The sequence below is a fragment of the Coloeus monedula genome, assembly GCF_965178545.1.
Source record: "Coloeus monedula genome assembly, chromosome: Z".
Classification (NCBI taxonomy): Eukaryota; Metazoa; Chordata; class Aves; order Passeriformes; family Corvidae; genus Coloeus; species Coloeus monedula.
Genome location: NC_138822.1, coordinates 18,199,935 through 18,215,927, shown reverse-complemented (window position 1 = coordinate 18,215,927; position 15,993 = coordinate 18,199,935). Strand labels below are relative to the sequence as shown.

At 37.0% G+C, this 15,993-nt stretch overlaps 1 protein-coding gene across 1 annotated transcript in view; it reads left to right on the top strand.

The window, feature by feature from the left end:
* The window catches only part of PTAR1 (protein prenyltransferase alpha subunit repeat containing 1), a 38,240-nt gene extending 28,621 nt beyond the window's left edge, over nt 1-9,619 (top strand). The window contains exon 7 of the mRNA XM_082301477.1: nt 547-9,619. Coding sequence (XP_082157603.1) covers nt 547-895 — 349 coding nt within the window. The 3' untranslated portion in view covers nt 896-9,619. The remainder of the gene's footprint in view (nt 1-546) is intronic.
* Nucleotides 9,620-15,993: the final 6,374 nt, after the last annotated feature.

The window sequence follows — 15,993 nt, the reverse complement described above, 5'->3', positions numbered from 1 at the left end:
GATTTGGTTAAAAGTGTTTCCTTCTGATTTGTGGATGATTCTTCATGTGATATTTCCAAACAAATTGTTCTGTTTTTAGAAAGTACCACTCAATAAAAGATTTTTTAAGCTACTATGTATTAAGCCTTTGGAAAATGTTCAAGAGCATAATCAGAACTAATGCATGGGAAGTTTGATTTGGCTTAAATATCTTGTGGTGTAAGCTCCACTTGTCTCTTTAATTTGTACAAGACACACACAATGCTGTTAATGAGCCTCCTCGCACTTTAAATGTTTAAACAACAAAAAATGAGCAAAATGTAGATGGAAGATTGGCTGCAGAAAATTTCTGCTTTAGTAGCTGGGTGCAGGTTCCTGACTAGGTAACAGTAGATTTGCTAAAGTGACGTGGAGCCTTTCTAGTAGAGCATGAGCAGAGACAGCAGATTTGTGTCTTTGAGGGAAATCTGGTGGGATGGCAAATGAATTGAAACAGTTCAGCAGCAACAGCAGGTTATTTTCAGTGCATGACTTTTTTTTCTTCTTTTCTTTCCTTTTCCTTTGAAGAAGGTGTGTATTCTACCTTCAACAGCACTTAAGCAACAAACTTCCTCTCCTGAGTGCAGTGGTATCATCTGTGGACAGCGGTGATGAAACTCTAAATAATTCCCACCACGGTCCTGCAACAAGTCACATGGCACAAGCTATGGATGTTGATGGTTTGAATGAATCCAGTAGCAAACAAGGTTATACCCAAGAAACAAAACGCCTGAAGCGTGCTCCTGTGCAGGACTCTCTTGGTCCAGAAATGGAATACCGGTTTGTTGATAAAGTATTATCAACTTGTAGGGATGTGGACCAAGTCAGGTTTGCTACTGCTTATAGAAAATGGTTGGTTACTTTTTTAGGTCAGTGAAGGAAGCGTTTAAAGCTTTCAGGGTTCTTCTCTTAGTGCAATATTCTCTTTTCAAATGCATGTCTTGGTTGCAAGTGTTAGCTGACTCTGTGTTTCTCTCTCTTTTGATGGTCAGTCCTAAAGTTCAATTTCAGAATAGAAGTCTATCACTTTGTTAAAGAACTGGCATAGATTTTTATTAAGCAAATGCAGTTTGTTCCTTAATCTTCTAAGAAATTGCTCTTGTCAGCTTCCTACCATGACATTTTCTTATTTTTTAACTTCTGCATTAACGTGGACTTTGTATCATTCAACTTAAAAAAAAATGGAGGTAAAAGAAAAAAAAAGTTTGAAATGCTTGTGAAACAGAGTGTCTGAAAAAAGAATGGGAGAATCTGTCAGTATCAGCTAAATGTGTTTCCAGGTTGTTCCTATATGGCATCATGCTAATACCTTACTGGATCCAGACTATATTTGGTGAGTGCTATTATTTTTGTGTAGCAGTCTTTGGTGGAACACCGGAATACAGTGTTTCGTTCTGAAGGCTCCAGTAACAGTATTGAAGCCATCATGCCTTTTACTGTTTTAACTGGGTTTTTGTTTGCTTATCAATTGTCACGTTAGCTTGATAGGAAAGTCTATGAGGTTGAAATCCTGATGAGTAGATACAGGAAAGTGTGGCAGAAAATAGTTCAAACACACAGTCACAGTCAGAGCTGTATTTGGCTGTATTTGGAAATAGTTTTCTTAAAACAGACTACTTTACCTTCATTTCTTACATGGTGTTTATTTATTTATTTTATTTCAACAATCCAGAATTAATCATACTTGATACACATCTCTGGATGTATTATTTACACTACAGATTCTCACCCTGCTAAATCACACATTGGTAACTTGTATTTAACCAAGACCCTACAAGTCCAGTATTGGATGGAGTAAAAAGTAATTCTTCCAACTGGTCATTGAGACTATTCAGTTAAAAAAAAAGTGGCAGCAGGGGGGAGCTAACTATTCCCTTTTGTTGTTTTGCAGAGCTTCAGTCTTTGGGTTTTTTTTCCTTTTTTACTTTTCCTTAAGAGCTCTACTCCAACCATACACCTCTGTTTACATAACTGTAAATTTTAAGGGAATTTGAAATCAAGTGTGGATGGTGTATTTTGTAATTTACTTAGAACTTGTCTGTAAAAGGGATTTTTTACACTAGTAGAATTGTGCTGGTCCACAGACCCAGGGGAAACATTCTACAATTGTAGAAGTCTGTACAATGGCAACATCGCCTCTTTTAGAAACAAACTTTTCTCTGGGAACATTAGATTTTTAAGTTGGTGTCCTTGCCAGAATTGCTTTATATATCTCCTGCCCCAAATGTCTCTTGACCATAACTTGCAAGATGCTGTTTCTGTTAGGCAAAGAAACATGAGGGAGAAAAAACACAGGTAGTGTGTTCAAAAGGTATCACTTTGAATCAAAAAAGCGCTCAAAATGTGAACTTCCCGCACTTCTAAGTAGTTTGATGAATGGGATTTACTGTTGCATCTCAAAGTGAGAACAGACCACCTGTATTGTTTGAGACTATGTTCATGATTCGTTTCAGGCACAAAGTTGCTAACATTGACATTTCTAAATGTACACTGTTCTGTTTACCGTACCTAGGTAAGATCTAGGCTTGAGCATCTGTGTGTCAAAGCTTTGTCTCAGAGGCATCCACACCTGCCCCTCCATAGGTAGGGATGTATTACATGGTGCTATGGTGCTATGGGATGCTGTCTTGGTTTGGTTGATGGTTTTAGTTGCAGAAGAATGTAATTGTTGTCTGAAGGCGGTGTGGAATTGGCTTGAGAGAATGGTTTTGTCATAAGATGTCACCTCAGTGATCACTGAGAAATGGGTAGATTCAAGTATAAACAGAAGACTGAACTTAAGAACTTAACTTGAGCAAGAACTTCTACGCATCTCAGAGGACCTGGTGTTTATTGAATGTGGATGATACATTAAAGTATGTGTAGTAGCCTGGGTCAGCTTGATTAACAGTATCCCATTAATGACTCATATGAACCTGGAAAGTGTGAAGTCAAGGGGGCAATGTTATTAAAGATCAGATTCTTGGTCCTAGATTACTTAGTAATGTATTTGTGCATTCCATTTACCTTGGCAAAAATTACCTGTTTATGAGAAAAATATTAGTGATAGGAGCAATCTTGGAAGCGGGAGCATGATAAGAAAAATTTCTTGGAACTGTGGAAGGGAAGAGATGCTCTCTTCTTGCACTGGAATGATTGAGGCTTTCAGAAGAAAATACTAATATTAGAATCTGACTTGAAACCCATTATATAGTTCTTCTAGAACCTAATCTGGAGTCTTAGCATTCTTAGAGCTATACTGTGGAAGTTCTGTGCTATTGAACTTGACATCATAAACATTTAAGCAGGTGCCCTCATATACACATGTGTGTTCCTGTTCACGTCAGCACAAGTGATGCATTCTTGTAGGAAGACAAGATTGGGTCCTATGTAACTTAATAGAGTTGTGTTGAGTTTTAGTACTTGGAAAATGTTCTGAAAACTGAATAGAGATGGTGCTGATATTCTTAATACTTTTGCATAACACTGATGGCTGTAGTATAACTCATAAGTGTGGGTTTTTAAAGTCTGCACCTGATGGAAATATTCCCCCACGCTTTACTTTTTAACCAGTTAGAACAGTTACATTTAGAAATGTTTATGGACCAGAAAACTAAACAGTGAAATTGAAACAAGTCGTATCTTTCTGTTTGACGGAAATGCAAACAGTAACCTGTTAAATTTGTGCTTTAGTTTTTTAATGGTAACAATATAAATTGTGTGAAAGAGGAAAATAATACCTAAATTGCTTCAGACTTTCAATGTCCTGAAGCCTCATGCGCAAAATTATTGAAGAGATCCTTCTAGCCTACTGCATTAAGCTCAAAACTGATTTGAAGTTCTGAACTATGATCTTTGCAGCATGCCTGTCTAACCACATGGTATTACTGCAGAGTCCAATTTGGGCACTGCTTGAAAAAAAAGAAAGTGACTTTAGGCCATTGGTGGTTAACATACTGAGCATGACTACTTTACATAAGGCATTTCAGCTGTCTTGTGTTTTGGAGATCCGAGACTAAAAACGTAGTCAGTGAACATTCCTGAAGAGAAAGTGTCCAGCAGAAGCTGCAGAATACAAGGCTCTCACTCTCTGAAGTTTCTTCAAATATAAAATCAAACTTCGTACATCTGTAAACATCATGCTATAAAGTTCAGCATCTTTACTAATTTTGTCTTCTGCTGTAGTATGTGTCATTTGAATTGGTTCTTTTTGTCCACTGGATTAGTCTTTGTAGAAATTTGTAATAGAAACAAAGGGTTTCGAGGAACAAATGTAATTTTAAACTACAGAATTTGGAATAGAAGGAATCATGTTTTAAGTGGTAAATTCTCAGCTGCTAAATACAGTAACTGTTATTTCACTGGCATTTTGTTTGTCTTGTGTGTTACAGTCACTGGAGAAACATGCAGCATTAAAGATAGCTACAATAACAAATCTATATGAAGTTATTGGAATGCATTGTTATAACTGCTCTGATTAGTATTTGTTAATGTACTCATGTCTGCGTATTTGTGTTTTATTGCCTGCTTACATGTTCTTTACACAACAAAGTCCATGTGTAATTTAAATAGGGGATAAAGTAATTTGTCAGCTTATACTATTTGATTAATTACCTTGTATGTAATTTGCTTTTAAGACAAATAAGCAAGGTGATAATATAGTGAGAAAGCTTAGATTTTTGTCTTATAATCAAAATTTCTGGCATTTCGAGTTTTGTTTTGGTGCTGATTAATTAGAATGTGTAGCTAGACTTTATGGATGGGAGTGATTTTTTTTCCTAAGCAGATAGTTAATGAATTTTCAAAACAGTACTGTATAATAATGATGAACGGAAACTAAGGGTTCGGGGAAGATTTGTCTGCATAACCAGACTCAAAAAGCATACTTTTTCAAAAACATATACACTGAGAAAATGTGAGTACCAGAGAATAATTTAAGTTGTGAGTCTTTAGAGAATTGATGATTAAATTTTTGGACAAGTTGTTGTTTGCTTAGTTTTGTTTTGCCTTGTGTAAGGGAAGAGTGCTCTTTGGTTTTTTTTTTTTAAATCTAGTAGGAGGTGAACCATTGCACTTACAGTGTGGGGAGATAAACCCACAACTGCTGAATTGTATCTCCTAGAACAATATTGGAAAAAGCAGTGAACTGACAGTGAAACGTAGATACCACTTCTAAATGCATCTTTGCACTTGTTGGGTGATGACAGGTATTTATAATTAGTTCTTACTGTTTTATCAGTGTCAGATACAAAGAAAAGGGTGTAACTCACCAATTCTCAAATGCACTTAACACTCAAGGTAGTTTCAAAGGAAGTTCAATGTCCCTGTCTTAAGATAATTTTCCCTGTGTACTCAGAGCTATGTTTTCTTCTCAGCCTCTTCTCTGTTCTTCCAACCAGCAAAGAAGAATGTAGCAAAGCATTGGTGAGGTGGCCTAATCTTGTGTTTGAGTAACTCTGACTACCTCCCAAAAAGTACTTTGACTGATGTCCTTAAGTGGAGTTCATCAGGCTCAGTTATTTCAGAACCTCATGCTAGGCCTATATCCTCTTTCAGATGTGAAAAGCAAGAGCTGTATCTATGAATCCAACAAGTTTTCCAGGGAGAGTTTGAAGGAGAAAGGAAAAAAAAAATTGAAGTTGGAAAAACTAGAGTTAGCATAAATTTTCACTAGTCTTTTCCTCCGAAGAAGCAACTGTATTGCTGAAAAACGGAGGAAATGTGCTTCCAGGGAATTCCATATATTATGCTTTTGAACTGCAGACCTGACACTTCCTAGTGGCTTTTGCTTAGTGTGTAATGTTACTTCTCAGGGCATAGTCTATTGTAGTGAATTAGGGTGCATTTTTACAGTTTATAATTATTGATAAAAAAAAAAAGCTAAACATGTAATAACTGGCTTTTAATTATTTTTTTTGTCTAGCATAGTATTTTATAATCTACCCACATGTTAACACTGTACCCAGTGATTTACAGTAGACCTTACCATCTCATCTGCTTCATATTGTTATTCTGTATCTTGAATTACTGTTGCAGTCTTGTAGGAAGCTCCTGACAATTGTTGGATTTCTTCTCTGAGTTTCCTAGTAGTATTCAGTAGAGTAGTTAGTATCTCAAAGTATGTTGTAATGATGGGGAAGCTTTTTTACAGCATCTGTGTTGATGCACCATAGATCTTAGATTCAATATTTAAAAACCTTTTGTTAGGATTCTGAATGCTAAGTCTTTTTTGTTAGGTGTCAAACTCTTACATGCAACAGAGTTGTTCTGAAAAACAGAACTCTTAACTGAAGTCTGGTTTATTAAACATCTTTATCTGCAGCATCTGGAACCTGCTGTACATCCTAGTGTATAGACAGAGGTGGGGAGAACCCACAGTGAGGTGCATATTTTCTTCACGGGACATTTTCTGAATGGAATATAATTATGGTGAAACAAAGAGCTTTTCTTGGATGAGGTACACCTGTATGTTCATTGTGAATAAAGTTATGAAATTGGTACATCATTAATACAGTAAGATTTCCTGAATGGCTGCATGTAATGAGTAGATAAAAGGATTGTGGTTTTTTTAACCTGTTGTTAAAAAAAAAATCACATAAATGATACAAGGTACCAGAATTTCTTTTTAGAAGGCAAAATGTATTTATACTTACTGTGTTCATTCCCTTTTGTATCAGTTTTTCTTTTTTGAAATGGCTACATTTAAAACTGGGTAGTTGTCTTGAAAAGTGTGCTTGGGAACACACTTTCTCTTTATTTTATTTAATCAAAATAATAGATGTCTTAAATATTTTTAAGTAGCATTAAGATCCAAGGTAGTGACAGCACTACAGTGTCCATGTGAGCCATTAAACACTAATTTTGTAACACCATCATGTTCATCAAAGTACTATTCTATGTAGGGAAATGTTTTATTTTATCAAGGTATGTGCAAAAATACTTAATTCTCATAGCTTTCTTATTAGGGGGATATACAACTAGTTTTAAACATAATATTTTGCAATATTTTTTCTATGAAAAATTCTCAGATGCACAGTTGTGACCATTGTAAATTTTGTGTAGATTTCCAAGATAAATTAGATAAATCATAAATTTTGTAGCAGAAAGACTAAAATTATGACAGGACAGTAAGACACTGGAAGGTAATTTGCTAAATGACAGTGTTCCACAGGATAGTGAATGTAAAGCATTAATTTTGTTTTTCACTGGTCTTACTTTGTCATAGGATGAATTCCTGTCAGATGGGGATTATTTTCTTTTTTTTTTCTTTTTTGTAATCAGTAGAGAGCTTGTCTGTGAGTAAATTATCTGTATTTATTCTCCCACAATAAGTATGCATGTGTGCGTGAATGGATGGATGGTGGAACTGTATTTATGTCCTGTGAACGCTGCAAAAATCACCCACATTTGGCTATCTGCTAACAGACTGTTCCATGGATGACCTGTCCTGAGTCTAAGTGCCAGGTTGTTTGCTGAAAGCAGCGAGATCTATTGCTTCCTCTCTGTCTTCATCTGCCTGAGTTTCATGATACTTGGGCAAATGCCTGCACACACCAAACAAATCATTAGTGGTGGTGTTTATTCCCAGTGCTTGTAGAGAGTATTTGAGACTGTGAAAGAGTTTGTAAAGTCTTGCAAGCTGGGAAAATTTGGGGGTGCTCAGTGAATACCCAGAGGATACTTTTCATGTCCTCCAGAAAGGAACTAGACAGGCATGTTTAGGATGAGTGTTTTAGCATCACAGGAGACTGAGAAAAGTATATCAAACACGAACTAGTGACTTAAATTGGTATTTAAATACAAACAACAAGTAGTCCTTTTGGTACTTTATTTTCAGTATTTTTCTCATGATCTTTTTTGTAAAAATAAATCACATAAAAATATTTTCAGAATTCCTCTTAATTTTGAATGTCTCCTGATTTCGAGTTACTGGATTTGAGAGCTTTCCTTAAAGGAATCAGTTTTATTGGAAAATGCTAGCACCTTTCCTGTTTTCTCATAGACAATGTAATTCATTCTAAGTGTTCTAAAATGAGCACCTGAAATCACAGGGCGTTACTGAAAGTATTGCTCATCATCCTAAATGCAAAGCTTAAAAAAGCTTCTCTCATATACTTTTTGCTTTCTTTATTTTCGTTTTTTCTTACTAGCTGCTAGGTAGAACGAATACGTAAGGAAGCCGTAGTTGATATGAGCAATCTTCTTTTACTTAATTTTGGGTGTTCATTAAATCAGAAAGGAGCAATTAATAAACCTGCCAGGCTCCTTGTGTAGAAGTAATTTGCAGGATCTGGTTATTTGTTTGCGATCTGAATGCTTTATTTTTTACATCTGTGGAAATGAGTTTCAAAATTCCTACCAACTTCATTGACATAAGATCAGGCTGTGGAGAGCGTATCAGCCACTACCTGATAACCATGACATATTTGGTGTGATGAAATGTAAGGGACTTGTTTGTCTTTCACAGATGTTCGTATTTATGGCTTCAATAAAAAATCCCAGTCAGTGTAGTGTATACTCATTAGCACTGTGGAAAAGGAGCTATTAAGGTTATGGAATGTTACAGGTTTTAAAAAGGCAGCTACAGAAAAACTAAGGGTACTACAGGATATCAGTAGCTAAGAAAGCTTCCTTTTCCCCTCTGTTTTTTTCTGCCTCTGTTCTCCCCTCTCCTTCTCTCTTTCTCTTTCCCTCACCTCCTGCCCCAGCTCAGTACCCCCCATACTCTCCCCTGCCTCCACAATTTTCATCCTCTCTAGTGGCAGAAAGTTTCATACAATATACCTGTGTGCAAACCAGGATAACACTTTAGTTTTGGAAGTATTGCGTATCAATAGCAAACAGATACCAGTGCTCAAGGTTCATGCAAGATATTTAGGGATGACTGGTGAGGTTTTAAGTGCCGTGTGATAACTGATGGAATATTGAACAGGAATGTCTTAACAAACAGTGAGTGCTGCTCAAGTGAGTGTTGCTGTTCTCCAAATTTGCTGTCTACATTTATGGTCAACAATGAACTGCACCTTTGTCAGCCTTCCATCTCACAAATGCTTACCACTAGCTAACAGCTAATCTATTTTGTAAAATGCATCTGTGTAATGTTGATTTACGATGTTCTACATTTTTGTTGTTATCTAGTACTAGATAACTTCCACCACGCTTTAAATCCTTCTTCAGTGGAGCCTGGCCAAGTAGAGATTTTCATGGTTATAAATCTGGTTTTGCTGTGAAGGGAATTGGAAATTCCACCATATAAAAGATGCGTTTTCCTGATGTCTAGTTAGAAACGGAGAAAGGCATCTTAGCACTGTTTTCCAGTTATGCACACTGAGTTTTACCTTGTTTATCTCAAATGTTTTGTATTGCATGGTAATTAAATTTTTGCATATCCTAGTAGTACAAAATTACTTACAAAATAAAAAAGAGCACCCTTACAGGTTCTAACTATTCTATGCAGATGTCTTCCAAAATTTACAGGTACAATTTTAGTGGTGGTGGTTGATAAACAGATTTTTCTCACTTATTTATCAGCAGATTTGTTTTTATATGTATTAGTGGCAAAATAGACTAAGCACTGCTGTAAGTTATTGTATTTCTGTAGAAAATGGAAAATAGTGTAATACTGTTTTTGTTAAATGTTGGCAGTTTATAAATAAACTTTTCATCTCCTAAAAAACCTTTGTTTTCTGACAACACTGAGCTCCATTTTTGTTGTTTGTGCAATAGACACCGCTCCTAATTCTTGCTAATCTCTTTCCGGAGATACACTTCCTTTGGCAGGAGCTTAATCTTCTCTTGTGAATTAGGTGATGACAGCAGACTTAACTTTTAGTTCTTTTAAACACTGACACTTAACACCTTTTTCAAATGCTTTCTTAGGTCTTTGTTCAGGCTTAGTTTCTGAAAGGATGGAGATGAACAGCAGTTAGTTCTTCTTTATAAGATATTTCTTTCTGGCAATAGACAGCTGGCTGTACTGTCTGGAGTTGCACGGAACTTGAACAGCTGATTGGTGCTTATGTTTCTGTAACTTTTTAAAATTACAGCGTGATGTTCTGTGATGTGCTTACCTTTTTTAAAATCCAGAATCAACTGGAAGAGCTTGTGCCAGTCTTTCCAAGTTCCGTACAATTTCTGTGCTGTTAAAACTGATGGGAAAAGATTTCACAGATATTAAAAGCAGGTAATTGACCTCTTGCGTTTAAAAAAAATCTTCTTTGATTCATACTAAAGATAGATGTAATATAGAAGTACTACTATACATGGTACTTTGATTCCAGTTGACTGCCTTTAGAACATAAATTTTGCTGTATAAATTTTATGAGACTACCTGAAGAAGAATCCTCCCTAATCTGACCGCTGATCTGAACTGGATGACAAGATACTTGAGGTATGTTCATTACTTTTGTAAACTTTCTAATTATGCAAATACATATGCATTAACAGCTGGATCCATAGTGTCAATCTGCAGTTAAGCTCTTCAAATAGTATTCTACTTCGTGTACAGTTCTGTGATTTCATTTATGAAAAAGTTCATTTTTTGTCAAAACTGACTTAGACGTTTAGATCTCTTTCATTGACTTGAGTGAATTCTGCAGTAAATTTGCTTCCAGTCCTTGTATATCAGGGCAATCAGTAGCTCTTTAAAGAGTTTTCATTCCAGGCTGTAATCCAAATAGTTCTGAGGTTCATTTAAATAATGTATTAAATTAATACATATTAATATAAAAGGAGGTTGAACTGTCAGAGTGTGTGGTTGGGGTTGGGTTTTTATTTTATTAAGCAGTGGCACTGGGATATTACAATGCAATGGCATATGTAAAAACTCTTTAAGGTTAGAGAGTTTTGTGTTACATATCTATTATATGGTGTGACTGGAATTGTAGGTACAATATTTCTCAAGTTTACTTAAGTAAAAGTTTCTAGGATTGCCTTGTCATCTTGGTATCTTGTTCAGATATACAGGCAAAGAAGTGAAAAATATGTCTGCATGGTCATTCTCTTCTGCTTGCACTTTGTAATAATTATTTTTTCTCTGACACAGGGCTTCAAGTCTTTCACTGTTTTCTAGTTCCAGTAAGTCTAAATCTTCAACAGCTACTAATACTCCTTTAGAACTACCCCTTTAGAACTCCTTTGCTGGATACCAGAAGGTGGTGGTGGCATTGTCTGTTTTTCCAGAAATGCGGAGTATCTGGCTGTTAACTCTGTAGTCTGTTAGGGGTTCTACACCTCTGAAATCAAACCATGGATTCACCCCTTCCTTTGTAACCAAACATTTGAAGCACTTAAAAAAACTACTTTTCTGCAGTGTCTGGTAAAGAGGTAAAAAAGGAAAATAAGTGGACATGTTATGTCAAGAAGTAGCAGTAGGAGAGGGGGTAAGTTTGTGGGGCACCGCATGGAAAAAAAGCATGACAGAGGCATCTTTTTTGTCTGAGTCTTGGTATTACCTGCGTGAGCTATGTCTGACATGCAGAAGTTGACAAACTACAAAAGCAGTTCCTAGGGAAGATGACAGCTTTTGGAGGGCAAGTGTTTTTCAGATTCTGAAGTGAAGTGGGAAGGGAAGTGGGAAGTTTTCTATATAATGTGAGGGGTTTTTTTTTAATCTCGAATATATTCTCAACTCTGACATACCCTCTAAGTATCATAGTATAATTTTTTTTTATGCTGAAGTACCCTTTACTTGTATCTTATAGCTCAAAAGATGAGGATAACAAAGATTTTTAGCTGCAGAACCTGTAGAGTTTGAAGGTCTTGCTTTCTTTCCCCATATGAGGTTGCTTGTTTAAATAGAAGTATTAATCTCCCTGACACGTCTGTCTGATTGGGAAAAATGACATAAGTGCAGGTGCACATAGTGGTTTCCATGGCAATTAGTGATTACCAAGTGGAGTCAAAACAGAAGATAGGAGGAGAAAGATCAGTCTGGGCATTATCATCATCCACTCTGAAAGCTTACATCTTTAAACACTTAACAGGCATGAAGCAAAGTAAAACTAAAAGATATCCCAGTTCTGTCGTGTCACTTCAGGTTAGCATGGCTGTGTATGTATCTTTAGCTGTATAGGATGTGACTGCTTTAAGCCAGGGAGATTTATCAGCACTTCAAACAAGTTGGTGAAGCCATGGAAATCTAGTAGCCACTGATAATTTGTTGATCTTAAGTTCTTTCCTCATTGGGGTATCTTCACTACTGAAGGACAATATGGCTTTTGCTTAGGAAAAGGGGAAGAGGAACCTTTCTCGCTGTGCGTAACTGCTGTCTTTACAAGGTGCTGTCTGTCTTTTATTAGTAACTGGCCCCTTCTGTACCCTTTGCTGTCTACCACTGTCCACTACCTCTCCATCCTCACTCCTGCACATCCTTCACGTGTCCGCACAGCTACACCAACCCCCTTGGACACCTCAGACCCTCAGGTTTGCACTCCCATCTGTTGGAACTCTTCCAATTTGCCTGTGGTTTTTTAATAACCCATAATTTAGGTTTGTTTCTTGTCTTTGCCTCTGTTAGTTCACCTATTGGGTTTGGTCTCTGTACTGTTGTTTGTTGCTCTCCCTTTACCTGTTACGCCCTTTGGTATGGGAAAGGTCCTTGATCAGATACCCATAAGGGAGCAGAGACTCTCTCCCTTTACATACCCTTGCACAAACAGGTTTGCCTGTTTCCAGAAAAGCTGAAAATCGTGCTTCAGTGTAGGTTTTTTTATCTCATGACAGCTTTATTCGTTATTTTCTGAAGCCTTTTCAGTTTGACTGGAAATATAAAAGCTTTCAAAAAGTCTTCAAATGAATAGATTTATTGGTTCCTACAGTCTCATGAAACACAGGCTATTCAGTTAGGTAGTGCTTGAACTGAGTTAGTACAGAAATTAAAATTCACTTCCAGCTGCTCATGAGATTCGAGCAGTAGTTGAGTTTTCTCTGTAAGATAGTGCAACCATAAAAACAGAGGGAAAACTGCAACTACTGCTTGAACTGAGTAATTGGAGTTGAGGGTGGCAGAGCTGAATAGTTGCTAAGTGAGTATAATGAGGATGGAAATGGAACAGCATGAAATATAAAGAGATAAATTCCCTTTCTGTCTAGAAGGACTTTGGGTTGTCTTGGTCAGCAGTAGGTCTTCAGTTGACGAAGAGAGCATTCATTAATGAAGTGGGTGCCACTGGCTAAAAAATAGGGGTGCAGACTTAAATGCTTATTGATACACAGCAGGTCAAAGCTGGCTGCACTGAGACATAATTAGGAACATAAAAATGAACTGGGAAAATGTCAATTCTTTGCTATCCCTGCTAGCAGAACTAACCACTGCAAACTTAGCAGCTTATGAGTTAAACTGTCAGATTGCCTGTGGGACCTAGTGGAAAGTAGCACTGGAACAACCTGTTGATGACTCTGGACACTGAGGGGAGAGAAGGGAAGATGTGTATCCCCATTCCTCTCTGATTAGGGGTTTCCATAAGGGAAGCAGAAATACAAAGCGTGTCTTTCTTTAAACATGGAGGGAAAAGGAGGAGATGAAAAACCTACTGAACATACACAGAAAGTAATATGGGCGCACTACCCCAAAGGAGAGTAACCACACAGCACAAGACACCTGCTTTACCATGGCAAGGAACAGGCAGGCTGACCCGCTTGTCTGGAAACCTCAAAGCTGATACATCCCTTTTTGTGAAGGATAAAAGCTACTTTATGGCTTCTGGGAATCTGGCTATGTCACTGAAGTTGAGCCTTTCTATGTCTGTATGGTAACTAGTTTGCAAGATACTACCATACTTTTTTTTAATCTCCATTTTTTATTTTCTGAATCAGTGAATATATTTGTTTGGGGTTTTTGTTTTGTGGTACTTAAGGTTTGATAGGAAGAATAAGGACTATGTCCCCACTTGGGCCAGGAAGACGACTGTGTTTGAATATGATACACTAATTAATAATAACATACTGTTAAATAAGCTGAACAGCATGGCGTGGCACGAAACAGGAGTGATCTGTTGTTTTGTTTTGATGAATCTGTAGGAGTAGGACAGGATTTAGCAGTGCTATTGTGTTTAGCACCTGACTGCTGTGACTTTTGTTCTGTTGTCATATATTGTGAAAGGGCACATTAATTCTACTAAAGCAGACAATTTCCCTTTCTGCACTGCACAGTGCACGACAGGTCCTGCTAGGGACACAAAAGACAAGGAACACTCAGTGTGCATCTATTTAGCAACATGCAAATTGGTTAATGTATTGTCATACATGGATCCTGATGAGGAGGCATCAAGGACGTGGCTCTCTGGTCTGGCTCTTGGCCTTCATAGGACATTGGTCATGCACTCAAGGGAGAGAAATTCAGTCTCCGTGGAAATTTTTTATTGCACTTTGAGTGGTCTTTGTACTCATATGTTCTTCAACAGTACAAGTATATATATGCATGTATATATGTGTATTTTGTGACTGCAGTTTCTAAATTCCACAAAACCAGTAGCTGGAAAGTGTTTGCTTAATGAGTAGTAGGCATACTATTTACTAATACTGCAATGTTGTAACTGCAGCAAAGAATCCATGGCATTTTTGTGATACACCACATATGAGCCACCGTATTCAGTCTTACTGTTGATAACTTCTGTGTGAACATATTTCATACAGAAAAAAAATTTCACAGGTTAACTGTTTATACTCCTACTTCCCACAATTCATTTAAAAAGCTGCTATTGAAAGTAATTTCTGCACATACTGTTTTCACAGCAGCCATTGCTCAGGAGAGTCTCTTAACATTACATTTTCTGATTTCAAACACCATTTCCTTTTTCACACCATTAGTTACATAGTAACAATTAAACCACAAACAGTTTACAATTAGTGGCATCTTGATTTGCATTAAGTATATATGAAGCATGATTTTTAGTACAGATCAATATAAAGAAATAAAACTATAAATAAATCCAGGCTCCATTTTAATAAAAGTTAATACAAAAAAAAAAAAGCACTTTCTTCACTCTGTTAACATAGTTCAATTTATTCTAATGGTGATATGTAGTAAAACCATGGCCAAAAAAAAAACCTCAGGAGATGTCTTAAAAGATCAGACTACCTTCATCTAAAATTAAACTGAAGAAAAATAAAGAGATTGCCTGTAATCTTAGGAGTTTGCTACATCTTTACAGTACAACTAGCAAACTATTTAAAGGAACTGTGCTGTCAACAATTTAAATTTGCCTGGACTCCCATAGATCTCCTAAAACTGACAAATATGTAGATCTAGCATTTTCTCTTTCTTCTGTTTTACTTTGAAGACAAAATGGTTATATGTGAACATACTCATATATGTACTTTGAGCAAGGCTGAAATTTCCTCGGCAAGATGATTAAAGATCTCATTTCTCTGGCTGTTCCGGTTTGGCCAAATTTAGAAATATATCCTCTGAGAGAAGGCACAACCACCCCTCCCCCCACCAGGTTCGGGAAGAAAATAAATTTTCCTCGAAGGAAAGTGAAGAAGATGAAACTATTTATTTAACAAACACACGGGAAAGGAAAATAATGTTAAATGGTAAAATCTTTCACTGTGGAGGAAAAACCTGGGAAAGTGTTCAAGTCCTCCCTTTGGTCTCTGTGGCCGGTGGAAAGTCCTCCCGATGTGCTCTGATGTTACAGCAATCAAGCAGTCCAGTAGAAAATGGGAGAAAATCCGAAATTCCAGAGAAGGAAAAGTTCAACTCTCAGTCTCTCTCTGGAGAACAAGAAAACTGGAAAAAACTGGCCAAAAGCTGACTGGAAAACCGCAAGCCGGGTGCTTCCTCGCTCCCCTGCCCCAGCTGGGAAAAAAAACCTGCTATCTTTTTGTGTCCTTGAACAAGCTGCAAACTGCTTTGAGAAAGTTTTTGCTCAGGTTTTTTTTTCCCTTCCCCCTCTCAGGCTCAGTTTAGAGGCATAGAAAGGCCCAAAAATTAATTTCTGGGCATAGGCAGCGATATGGGATACACATCATGAAGTCACCCCAAGACATTCC